The sequence below is a fragment of the Pectinophora gossypiella genome, chromosome 9 (assembly GCF_024362695.1).
Source record: "Pectinophora gossypiella chromosome 9, ilPecGoss1.1, whole genome shotgun sequence".
NCBI lineage: Eukaryota > Metazoa > Arthropoda > Insecta > Lepidoptera > Gelechiidae > Pectinophora > Pectinophora gossypiella.
The window spans coordinates 1,571,008-1,584,488 of record NC_065412.1 but is presented as its reverse complement, the minus strand read 5'-3'; the positions used below and the strand labels follow the sequence as shown (position 1 = coordinate 1,584,488).

At 42.0% G+C, this 13,481-nt stretch overlaps 1 protein-coding gene across 1 annotated transcript in view; it reads right to left on the bottom strand.

The window, feature by feature from the left end:
• LOC126369768 (PH and SEC7 domain-containing protein-like) overlaps window positions 1-13,031 on the bottom strand; it is a 22,377-nt gene extending 9,346 nt beyond the window's left edge. The window contains exon 1 of the mRNA XM_050014333.1: window positions 12,908-13,031. Within this exon, the coding sequence (XP_049870290.1) occupies window positions 12,908-13,031 (124 nt within the window). The remainder of the gene's footprint in view (window positions 1-12,907) is intronic.
• Window positions 13,032-13,481: the final 450 nt, after the last annotated feature.

Here is a 13,481-nt window from a genome sequence, read left to right as displayed (position 1 = left end):
CCCTGCCTATTGTGGGGTGATGCACCTGCAGCGCCGGTACTTGTCGCTCGGAGCCTGACATCCAGTGTAAACGACTTGACGCCGCGAGATTGCTCGTCCCCTCTTATCGCCCCCACCGTCCCCCTAAGGACACAATTTTTGTTTGATCCTCAATTTGTATGTAGATGACAGGCCGTTGAGCGTAAATTTTCATTCAAATAGCGAGTAGATCAAACAGTGATTGGATTTTGCAGCAGTAACGGCTTTCAGAGGCCAGGGCGCGCGGCGGGGCGCGCGGGGTGCGGGGCGCGGCCACGTGTCCGACGTGACGGCCGCGGCTCACTCGGACTATAATGACGTCACACGTCCCTGTGTTCATGCACGCGAGCTTTAATTGGATCTATTATTTGCTCTGGATCTGATGGCGACGGGCATGAGTAGTCACTTCTGATTATGAGTGAAGTATTTATGTGGAAGCGAAGCGTAGTTAATCATACCGGCATAGGATGCTGTTTACATTAGGATAGAGATGTATCATGCAACAGTGATGTAGCGGCGGCGAGGCCGTCCATCACCCCGCCCGCGGGGTGCACTCTCATCTCCCTAATAAATTTACCAAAAAACGTCAAACATTTTTCAGCGACGGACGTGCCCCGTCGCTGCGCCGCACGTTTCATACCTACATTTACGTTACTGTCGTGTTTTATAGTTGTCAATAACCACGCAGCATCCTTCCGCACTTGGTTCATAGCTTACCTTCAACATGGCAAATTTTCAATTCCATTTTTTTTTATCCGACTAAGGCTAAAAACAAAATGGACGGTTATATATTTAGTTGCTATGTATGTATGTCTGTTATTATGTCGAGGCATCAACCTCGGGGTGAGAGCAATTAATTGCTGCATATAGATTCTGTAGGTGCATAACATAATATAAACGGGCTATATACGTGCCACTGCTGGGCACAGGCCTCCCCTCAAACAACCAGAATGGAACATTTTCCACCACGCTGCTCCACTGCGGGTTGGTGGAGCTGTTTCACGGTTTAACGTGCTCTCTGAAGCACGGAATCATCTTAATTTTTCAGACAATCAGGTAATTTAAGCCTGTAATGTCCTTACCAAACAAAGGACAGTCTCACAAAGTGATTTCGACCATGTATCAATCCCGGACCACTAACCCGGATCTTTTCAGATCGTCAGCCCAACGCTCTAACCACTAGACCACGGAGGCTGATAAATATGATATAATTTTCTAAATATACGCTATTATGCTATTTATTAAATGCACATTGTTAATGTTAATAAGAAAGGGTTTCGGAGAAATATTTTCTTGTTTCACATACCTTTTGGATTTTAGTTTTAAAACTTAACTTTTTAAAGGTTTAACTGACAAAAAACCTTTTAAATAGCAAGAACTCTGCATATTGTGTCAGTACCATTCTCTGAACCTCGTACAAGATAATGCAATGCCGTGATAATTTATCATGTCATGTTTTGTTTTTCATAATACCTGATAGAAGAGAAAAGTACCTGATAAAATATGTTATAAAAAGATAATATTTAAATAAAGGTAAGCTCAGCACGCGTGGAGCTGAGATGTAGCGCAAATGACGGCGTTAGGAAGCAGGAGGCGTGGTGACGCGGGGCCGCGAGTGCCGCGGGCAGCGGGCAGCGGCGGGCGCCAGCGGGCCGCGCGAAACGCTCCCTGCGTGTACACAGAGGCACACCCTCGCGTCCCACGAGATATATTGAGAGGTTCCGTTCACTCTAGTATTACATTACAGTTGAGTAGCGCGCGGGTTCAAGGGCGCGTAGTGCGTAGTGTAGTGTGTCGCGGTGTGTAGTGCAGCCCGCGCTGTCCCTCTCATACGCGGATACGGCATACATTCTGTCTCGCTCGCACGCCGCGCAATGACTCGCCGCTATCTGGCTAACTCACTCCCAGATCACCGGTCCGCTGCGTTCACTATATTGCCGCCCTTGTACCAGTACATACGTATACCGGCAGACATTCACTACCCCGACACGGGAACATCAAGTCACTAATGTGATTGTAACAACCTCTTGATCCAGAGCAAGACAGTAATGATTTATTCATCCGAATTTCATTTATACTACTTGACTTGCTGACTTCACAAGTTACTTCATACGTAGTTTGACTTTGTACACAGTATTCAGTATTAGGTTTACTTTAAAGGGTGTTCGAGGTACATGGTTGAATATACTATTTATTCAATATTATAAATTATTACGTCCACACAATTTTGACATAAAATCGTAAATATTTATCACAACGATTATTACAATAACTTAAACTTATTTAAGTAATCAAATAACGAACGTTCCCTCCGTGTGAGCCGAACAAACATCATAACGTGGTTGGTGGCGCGTGGCGTAGCGAACATCAACAAACGTGGTGTCGTAACGGCGCTACGCGTCCCAAGCGGAGCCGCTGCGCGTTACAAATGAACGTGCTACGCTAGTTACGGCGTGCTACGCCGATATAACAGTTCGCGCGGCGTTGCAAGTTGTTTGCGAGTCGCCGTGAGCGAGCGCTGTTTTAATGACCAATGTTTCCGATGCTAAAGCAATTTAAAATTTACCTCGTCGTTACAGTCTACAATTTTAACTTTCTAAATTATTTTCATACTACGAGTAGTTTACGTAGCTGTAGAATATCAGGTTTTAAGAGTGATATGAAATAACGAATCTTATGTCGTTGTAGAGAGGACTCAAAACCAAAACCAGATCAAGGTACATTCGAAAGTTTGTAGTTGCACCATGTGATTACACTACCTATAGTGTACCTACTTCAACACAATCTAGACACGCGGTAGCGTGTCAATCCAAGTCCAAGAAACAGAACTGGCGAACCGCACCGTGTGTAATATTACACGAACCATTTGGAGCCACTTTTGACCCCCTCATAAATCAAAAACTATTTCACATAATTGGCTCATATATTGAGACTAGCGAGATACATATGTGTTCTATATTTCATAAGCTTATCTCAAACGGTTATTTAGATATTAAGTAATGTCCAAAAATCCTCATTTTTATCATTGACTGACTGACTGACTGACCTATAGATCAAAATTCTAACCCAGTTCCAGATGACCTACAGAGTTAAAATTTGGTATGCAGATAGTTAATTAGATGAATACAAAGTAATAAATAATCACGCCTATATGCCCTATCAGGGTAGGCAGAGCACTAACTGATCATAGAACCACTTGATGCCACATTCGACAAGTATTGTGAGGGTAGGTAAGCAAGTTAAAACATGTCTTTCGCTCACCATACAACACGACTCTCATCCATTTTACTGGCTTTTTATTTTTTTTCACGTAACGTGAATGTTAAACGAGTTAAATACCTACCTATTCAATTGTTTTATATTTATAAAGTCTACTTTTAGTTTTGAATTTGTCCTTTTAAAAGGACCTACGGCGTTACGAGGATATGTACTTACCTACAAAAAGTAATGATATCCAATCAAAAACATAATTGTGAAATGAGAGCCAAGTTCAATATATGTAGTAGTTATAGTAGTTTGGCTAGTTTTCATATATGAATTGCCTTCGCAAGTTCTAAACCTACAAGTATTTGTCGGTTCTTATTTTATAATTCCGAAAATTTGGATTGTTGGTAGAAACTAGCTATCGAACATAATAAATCGTTGGTAGGTTTATAAAAACTATCCAAGACAGACCTTAGGCCACAATACATTATCTTATGTTATAAGAAGATATGATATGTTATGCTGTTACTTATAAATTAATTTCAGGACTGACCATTGAACTTGGCACCCATTTAGATCTCACTCCTTTTGTCGTTGAAGTCAACAACCAAGGCATTTATCACAATATTGAACTTGGCTCTCATTTCACATTTATGTTTTTGATTGGATACATTATACAATAATAATAATTACATCCTCATGAAAATATCGACGAGTCCAGATAAATAATGGAAGTCAAAAGAAGTGTCGTATCATGTTTCCATGTAACGAAAGCATCCGTCACTTGTCCCGCGAGACGCCGCTAATGAAGCCTGCCGGAACCGGAAGCGGATATCTTCATAGTAACGACGAAAGGAAATCAGCCACGTCAGCTCCGACACAGCCTCCAAACATATTGACGTAAGATGCCAAAAAGTAAATTTCAAAATATGTTTCTAAAATTCTCATGAATTGTGTGCACTTGAAAATATAAACGTTGATACACTTGATTGCTGCAATTGTTGTCAAACTAAACGACACCGTCATATGCATATCAAAATTAAAATTATGTCGCAATTCTATTGCTACACACAATTGCAAAAGTATAACCGTACAGCCTAATATCGGTGAGGGAGTGAAAGGGTGAATGACGGGGTGACGGGGTGACACCCTGCCCAAAATGTACGTGAAGTGACATCCGCGGAACACATTTATCTATTTAATTAGCAGATAATTCCATAGCCAATCACATACGTGTGCATTGTATTTGAAAATTAAATCCATCATATTCAATTAACTACTAATAAATGATAGTTTTCTAATTATCTAATTATAGTTCACATTGTGGTTTCGATTTAAATCAGAACACGTTTGATGAGCGCAGATATACTCTGGCAATTCGTTTTTGTTCAATTTTATATTTAATTGAACAAAAACTAATGTGTTTGTGGCTTATACTCAGATTCTAATAAAATTATGTAATCTAGAGCAGAGTCTATAGGTACAATAATACAGTCTCTAATAGATCACTTACATAAAATAAATATAAAACATAGCACAGCATAACGCTTGCATCCCTAAAGGGGTAAGCGGGGGTATACATCTCTTTCAGCAAACAAAAAGGTAAAAATACATGTTGTTATGTTTGTATACACTCGTATACAAATTGAAGTTGTCATTTTGGTTACAAATAACATTTTAGGAAGTTGTTACACAAGAGGAGAGACTTGAGAAAATGTTGTTCCTTTACTAAATTCCTGCAAAGGCCGGACATCCCGCCATAATTTATTCTTAATGAAGCATTATTGTATACAGAAATAAATACGTGAGGGAGTTGTCAGGCGAGACGATCACATATACGTGTGTGTACACACTGGCGGGAAGTGTTCTTCTAGATGTGTTGAGGTGTGCCGTGCGGAGGAGCTCTGCCTTATAACGAAGCTTCAGTGTTTGTTATTGTGACGTAAGACTAGCTGAGTGTGCTCGAACTAAAATTAAACGCTATTTATTTACTATTTCTTTTTTGTTTTGCGTAAATTTAACCACAATCTCATGTGATGCATGTGTTTGATGTGGGGAGGTAGTACAATGAACTCAGTATATTGTGCTACCTCATATTGGCAGAACTTGGTAAATAATTCGTCGCAACCCGCGCGGCCGCGGCTGAGACAATAACGCCGGTGATTGGCACGGCGCTCGTACTGCACCTAACACGAGAAAATCTTATTATTTCAAACGTACTTACCTCTACAGTTTTGATTATAATGTATGAACAAATAAACAGCTCGTCATAATCTTCCTGAAGTCCTTATACAGGGTGAATTTTTCGGCCCTTCACAAAATGAAACATGTGAATCTTTGACGAAAATTACTTGACTTGAACAAAAAATCTAGTAAGAAGTATCCACTACTCGGGAACACTCGCGCCTCGCACACTATGCCCACGCGCGCGCCACCGCAGCGCACGACGGGGGGAGGGTCCCCGCGGCCCACCTTCCCGCGTTGCGCTTTATCCGCCCATCATTTTGTCGTTTTTTCGATCTGACATACCTTTCTACTTTATTTGTTTTTTAGGGTTCCGAACCTCAAAAGGAAAAACGGAGCCCTTATAGGATCACTTTGTTGTCCGTCCGTCCGTCTGCCTGTCAAGACCTTTTTCTCGGAAACGCGCGGAGGTATCAAGTTGAAATTAATATGTTATACTTATGTCTGAGGTCTTATGAAGTTGTATAATAATCAACATTTAAAATCAATGCAAACCAAAGACATGCTTTTTTGCATTTGCAAACTTATATTTGCAGTTGATAAATTAATCACGACATAGTCGATCTATGGAGACGTCAGTTTTCCAACAGCAAAAAAATGAGTTCACAAACTTATTTAACAACATAACATAGCATCACGCCTGTATCCCCAAAGTGGCAGGCACAGGAGTATAGTATTATACACCCACTCCTTGCTAGATATGCGTGCGTGTGTTGCGTTTGTTGTGTTATGTCTTTGATTGTTGTGATATTTGTTCAACGGCAAAATCAAATCTTTGTTTATTTGCGACGACGCCACGCAGAGAGATTTTATAAGTTTCATCCCCTTTTTATGTATCTTAGCTCCATGCCGGAGGATCCGATTTAGATAATGACCAGATAGCAATTTGCACGGAACCCTCGGTTCGCGAGCCAGACTCGCACTAAACCGGTTTTTTTTATTGCTGTTTATTAATTAAAATTATGAATACACAAGTCAACACATTTCCCTTTATACTGCAACGGGATTAGAACCGTCTACACGCAAGATGAACGTTTTTCATTACTGTAATTATCGATAAATTAAACTTATGTAACCTACAAACTTACAAATTCGCAGAATCTTGCACGTTTTGGTGTGGTGTCCTTTTATTTTCGTAAAACTGCATTATCACTTCGCACTCCGTGGGCCAGTGATTGAGCGTTTGGCTCACGAGCCGGAGGTCCAGGGTTCGAATCTCGGTGGTTACATATCACTAAAATCATTTTGTAGTAGGTATTCCCGATGGAAATACATTAGTGCGATGTATTCACTCACTAGTCGTTACACAAGCACAACACAATTTGCGACTAGAAGATATTGAACTTTTAAAAATTCTACTTCGTGTTTGGTGAAAACTGCTTATAGATTTCGATTAAGCTCAATATTCTAAGCACTTGTGGGAAATAAAAATAAACAACCTTATGTGTTGTCATATTGAAACTTTCGTGATGTTATAAAGCTCTGAAAAGACATGACATTGGTCATTATTTGATATTGCCATTTTACGTTCCATTGTATACCCCAGTATAGACCTATGTCGGAGCTTTCGTTCGGTACTAGTTTCAAATATACAATAAATAAATCCATAGGATCTTGTTAAAAATCCGCTTCCATAGAAATATAATCTTATTAATCCTATATCTCCGTTATTATGCCTAATTGGAAAAATGTTGTAATAACAAAAAGTGTTTACAATATGAAGTCAAAAAGTAAATATGATGAATATTTGAAAGTTCAATTTCGTCTAGACACAAATTTTTGCTCATCGTGCGCCGTGACGCGGCCAGCGCTCGCTCGCGCGCCTCTTCTTTGGCCTTTGATAAATGCCGACTATTGCCTACGACCGCGAATTAAATATCGGTTACCACAATTTTTATTTATTTTTTGCCTGGACTAAATACCTAAAATCGAAAATTTTCTTTGCATTTTTTTACGGAAATGGAATCATACACGTATTCTGGTTTTTTTTGTGGAGTGATGTAAAAATCACCCGGTATATAAACTACTGGCAGTACCAGTATAGGTAGGTAAATACGTTGTAGGAGCGGTCTACCGCGAACCGCAGCGCGTGTGAGAAACTAGTAATGAATGAACGAGGAAAGGAAGCAAGAGAAGTATGTCAAGATCGAAGCAAATTGAACACCATAGTCCGCGCTCGCCCTGCGGGACATACACGTGGATTGTATGTATGTAGTGCACGCGGCGTGATTGAGGAAAACCCGTTGCATTGCACAGGCATTAAAACCATTGCTCACATCAAATTTTTGATACAAATACTCGTGAGATAAATGCAAAAAAATTCGTGCACTTTGAGAAATTACGGAACTAATAAATACATAGTGTAATGATTTGAAATGAAAATCTTCACAACAGTTTAAAAGCCTGCGCCGACCTCTAATTTGAATCGTAACGTTACTGTATGGCTATATAAATAGGTACGTTATTATTCTAGCAAGCTTTTATTTTATCACAAAGGAAACCGCCGCCATTATTGTGGGCCTTTGAAGGAACAATAGACGTACCTGAGGGGTAAGTTTTCCGATACCTGACCATTCATAAAGGTATATAATAATATACATCCTTTCAACGTATTCGGCCATGGCGACAAGTCTCCGATCAAAGTATAAAAGGTATTACATTATGTATTCAACACACATAACATAACATAAACTGCCTATATACGTCCCACTGCTGGGCACAGGCCTCCCCTCAATCAACCGGAGGGGGTATTCAACACACATCCATAAATATTCTTGTAAAACCTAACCAAGCCACATCCGACGGCAGGAATAGGTAAATTACCTGTGACCAAGAACGCGTGGGCATCTTTGTTGACTGAAGACCACTGGATTAGTGCATCGAAATCTGCCGCCGCCACACCTGCCTGCGTGTTCCGACCGACACGCGAAGACCTCACTACCTGGGGAAGCTACTCTAAATACATTATTTTATAAATAAATGGTTAAAAAATTATGGGTAGGTACTTGAGTATTATTATGTCTAGGTGACTCGAGGTTGTCTGGTTAATATTATTGCCAACCGCATGCAATATGTCAAACTGTCTTATATTCTTTTAAATTTTTATTTTGATAAGTTCATTTATTTTTTGATTGCTTGTTAAACTTATTTTTTACCATTCTTTTTTTTAGTTTTTTTTTTTGCGTTTTGGGCGCTCTGCCTCAGTGTGGCGCGCTGGAGGAGGTTTTCTATTTATAATTAGCTCGTGTTGTTGTTTTTGTAATTTAATGTGAATAAATAAATAAAGTATTTTTTTACCATTCTATTTCAGTATTTCGAACACAATTTTTGTAATTGTTATGCGAATAAATACTCATACTCAATTTTCTGAAATATTATAATTACTTACACTTATTTAAAGCGTGGATACAATTTGTTTGTTGTGGAAATGACACGATAACGTAGACGTTTGCATGCAGACTGCCAGCAGGCACGCTGTGGGCCGCGCCGCAGTCTGCCGACGGCGGCCGCCGGACCGCGCCCAGCAGCCACCGCGGCTCGTGGGACGAGCTCGATGAGTGTACTCGACGCCGATGATGCTTAACCTGACGTGCTAATTCAATCCCGCTCGGAATTTCCCTAGAGAAATTGAGTTTGCGGCGAGAGCGATACTAATTGTTTAACAGATTAATAAGTTTAAATTAATATCGGAGCATCTCGTGCCGTGAGGGCCGCCGACATTTACAATTCAATTAGAGCGAGCCGTGAGAGCGGCCGCCCCGCCGCGCACCACGTGAATACCTACTAGGTACCCTACACTGTCTCGAGCCATCATTGCAGCGTGTATATACGCAAGTCATTTGACATATCCATGAATATATTGGCGCAGTCGTTCACTAGCTGTTAGCGTTGGAGCTGGCCGTCGGGCGTCGGGCCTCCGCCCGTCCACAACGTTCGACTCGTAGTTGGCGACCACCCAAATCGTTGGCAGCGATTTGCGACTTAGCGAAGGCGAGGAACACTGCCGCGCGGCCAAGGTGCTCGCCGGAGATGTATCTGCAATACCGTGCACCGGTCGCTGGCAACATATGTCTGGGGATAAATTTCACAATGGTAGCAAAAATTCGGCCGCGCGCCAACCCGCGCGAATCGATATGTTGCGGTGAGCGCGCCCCGGCCCGCCGACCATCCGAAACCTATTAGCTCTTGGGTTAAACAACGACGCGGCCGCGGTGCCACCGACACGAGAATATACAATAACCGTTCTGACAGTTTTTCCACTATCGAGATATTGTATGAAACCGAATCAATTTTTATTTAATTACGAATCTATTTCCTTCGCAAACAACGTCTTACAGCATCTGGTAGAGCGATCGCACCGCTTTTGCGATGATTGTGTTGCCAGACAATTACACTCGTAAATTAGTAAAAAGCAATCCCATCGCGAAGTTGATGTAATCCACTTAACGAGATGACGATGTCTGCCGTGCCCGGGCGAGCAGCGGGCGCGCGTGAGCACGCTCGCTACTACATCATGTCATTGTCTTCCGAAATCCTTTGATGCTGATGTTTTCATGTTATCTTGCGAGGATTGCATACTAATAGAAAAGACGAGCGACGGTCCGTGGGTCGCGGCGCGGCGGGGCACGGGGGGCGGGGGACGCTGAATGATAAATGAGGGATAAAAGCTTCTTGCCGGCTCACGGCCCGCCGGATCTAATTTGAACTGCGACAGCCTATTGTCGCAATACTCCGCGATCCCCGGCCTTTAGAGCGACAAGATTTTCAACTTCGACAGTTCATTTAGCGAGTGGTCGACTTAACTTATATTGGTGACAAAAAAGTAGGTAACATTACACGAAATCACTTTGAGTGAGTGTGGCTGGCAGGTTGTCGTTCTATAAACTCGTCACCAGGCTCGCTCAGTGCGCGCAGTTCCAGCTAATGCTTGTAAACGCGTTATGAAAAGAAAAGACAGACGCGTTGTTCTCGGTTCACGTGGTACAAGCGGAACGTCAACTCTCCGGCACCCGGCACGGACTCCGAGTTTTATACGTTTCCCAGTTTTGATTGCCGACCGGACGTTTTAATGACATAGACATCCCAAAAGTTTTCGATTGAAATTTAAAGTAGACAAGGGGTGGCAATATATTAGATAGTAGGTATTTCTCTATTGTGGCCGGAGAGAAACCATTAGTGTAGTACATTATGTATTCTGTGTGGAGCCGCCGTCGGCTCTGTGAAGCCGTCGCGTGTCTAATCAGCGTCGCGGCGGGAATTACTTTAATTAACCAGCATTTCTTATACGGAGCGTGGAAACTTGCCGTTGAGCTAAACCAAACCGTGTAATAAGTGGCTTCAGTGAGCGTGCTGAAAGCTTCTTGCAGCTTCGTTTCCCCGGCTATACAGGTTGTGAGAAGCTGCAGTAGTTTTAGCCGGATGAGACGTTCGTTATGTAAAAATTGACGATTCAAAGTGTAACTATGTTACCTACTGAATAAAGATATTTTTGTAATAGGTACAAGTAGAGAGGAAAGCCGAGACAGATTTGCGTCAATATGAACTTTCGGAAACACTTTCAGCGAGATTACACTCAATTATGAAGTAATATAGCGCGAGCTGCCGCTGGAACAATGAGATTGTTGTCGACGCCCCCGCCGCCCCGTCCCCCGCGCCCCGCCGGTGTCAACACCGCACAATTACGGAGCTCGCAGCCTCAGACAATGCCTACTGCTAACTATTAAGTAATCTCCGAAGTTGGTGGCACTATTGACTCACGCGCACACTATATATATATCTACGCAAGCTACACCAAGTCCCTCGCTCTCCTTTAACTATCCCGAGGGAGTGGTTGTACTTATCTCTCTACACTCGTACACTGCGCCGCAGCAGTTGCGGAAAGGTTTATATTCGTATAAACTTCCATTGGTAATAGTTTGATAGTACTTCGCTTGAACAATAGGTACTAGAGGGCGTTCTGTTCATATTATGCAATTGTGCGTATCGCATAACACCATCGTGTTCCAGGCTACGCTCCTCAATAACAATATAGATGGCGGATGGTTACCTATATGTATTAATGGAATAGAAATAGAGAAACGAAGAATTTAGATTTGTCGGAATGCATGACCTTAAATAATAATAATAAAAAAGAATATATATATATATATATATATATATATATATATATATATAAACACTACCTACGTTCATGTATTCCGACAAATCGAAATTTTTCGTTTCATTTTCATATCTTTCACCAACTAACGAAATACAGGAAAAGTCCTAAATCGCTGCGGTCGATAAGGGAAGGCCAGTTATGTTAATCGGAACCCGCAGCAGGAAAAAAATGGAGTGGGCAATTTAGTTTCGTCTTTTCGCACGCAGCCTGCGCGGGCCTAGGTCGGCATATTGCATTTGCAGTGCTTAAATACATACATGCATAAACTCACGCCTATTTCCCACTGTGGTAAGCAGAGACTTTCAGCTACAGTAAATAGGTACATAAATAATAAAAATCCAGCAACCACTATGTATAGTTTCGATATTCACATCGTACTTAGTGTAGGCGTGAACTGTCGCTATTGATGTACTATAATTATAACATTCATGTTGCGAGTTCTGCGTCAGCAGCATTACTTAGTTAAATACGTGTCAGTCTCGACTCTATCTTAGATAACATCCCAACAACGTCACCCACTTCACGGTCGATATGCTTTACCTTGTAAATCTTGAAGGCTGAAGAGGAGAGGCTTTGATTAAAGCTAAGTATGGAGAGCTCTACAGTACAGCCGGCGAGTGCTCTCAACAGCAGCGCGGCTGCCGCGCGGTGGCCCGCCAGTACACTTCCAGGGCAATGTTACTTTACTGCAGACTATGATCTAATCGATACTGCCTGCACATAAAGCAGCACATTACTTTAAGGCGGCAATCTTTGTGTTTTGCACTGACAGACAAGGCCCTTAAATGCGGTCATCCTATTTTTGTAATTATATCGAATAGTAGCAATATATATTTGTCGAGATAGCGTGCAAAAAAATTACGTATTACACCCCTCATAACTGAATCAATCCAATGCTTTTTCGCTAACTGTTACAAAATGCAATATGCAATAAAAATATTCTCAACGATTTCTGAAAGTTACACGAAAACTGTTTAGCCAGTGTTCTCGACAAACATCAAATTCAAAATATGATACTTAGTTACTTTGGCTCAGACAGATATGTTGTAATAAAACCTATGAATATTTAAACCACAGCACGTATACGTACAACGTACATGACGCGCGCTACGGTGACATTTTTGCGCTAGCAGGTCGTGTCGCGCCGTGTGGCAGCACTCGGAAGGGGACTATCACACAAATAAATTAGTAAAGTTTAATCTAAACATGGAGTAGCGAGTAATATTGAATAGAATAGAGTGTCTCTCGAGTGATCGGAAGATGAATCGGGGTCGAGGGCACTCAGCCCCTGCGGGTGCGGCGGGGGCGGCGGGGGCGGGGCACTCACAGTTTGGGCAACTGGCGCGCCCCCGCCGCGCCGCGCGTGCTGTAATATAGCGCAGTAAGCGCATCGCACTCCAACCATCTGTCACGGGCTCACTGCCCCGCTACGGAAACATGTATTCATGAGAATATTTTCCCACACCAAAGCCTTCATTTTGTCACAAAATACTTTACAGTTCAAGGTGGCTCTTACTGTCTTTCAAACATAAATAATTCTAATGTAAGTACATAAATTTACTTTATGAAGTTGTTTTAAAGAAAATTTAATATCCGTGAAGGGCTAGTATTTCACTTGTTAATTATTCAATACAAAGTCAGTATAAACTTGAATTAAACTTCCTCCGACAACTTGGTGACAAAGTTTCAGTTGATTGTAAAGTGAAGAAGTTTTAAGAATACTTGTGTCGACATCGGGCGCCGCCGCCAGGCCGGTCGGGCCTCGCCGGGCTCCGCACCACACATCACACGCCCCGCCGGCTCCAAGCACCGGCGAGCGACCGTAACTCTCTTGCGAACTCTTCACAGCCAATTG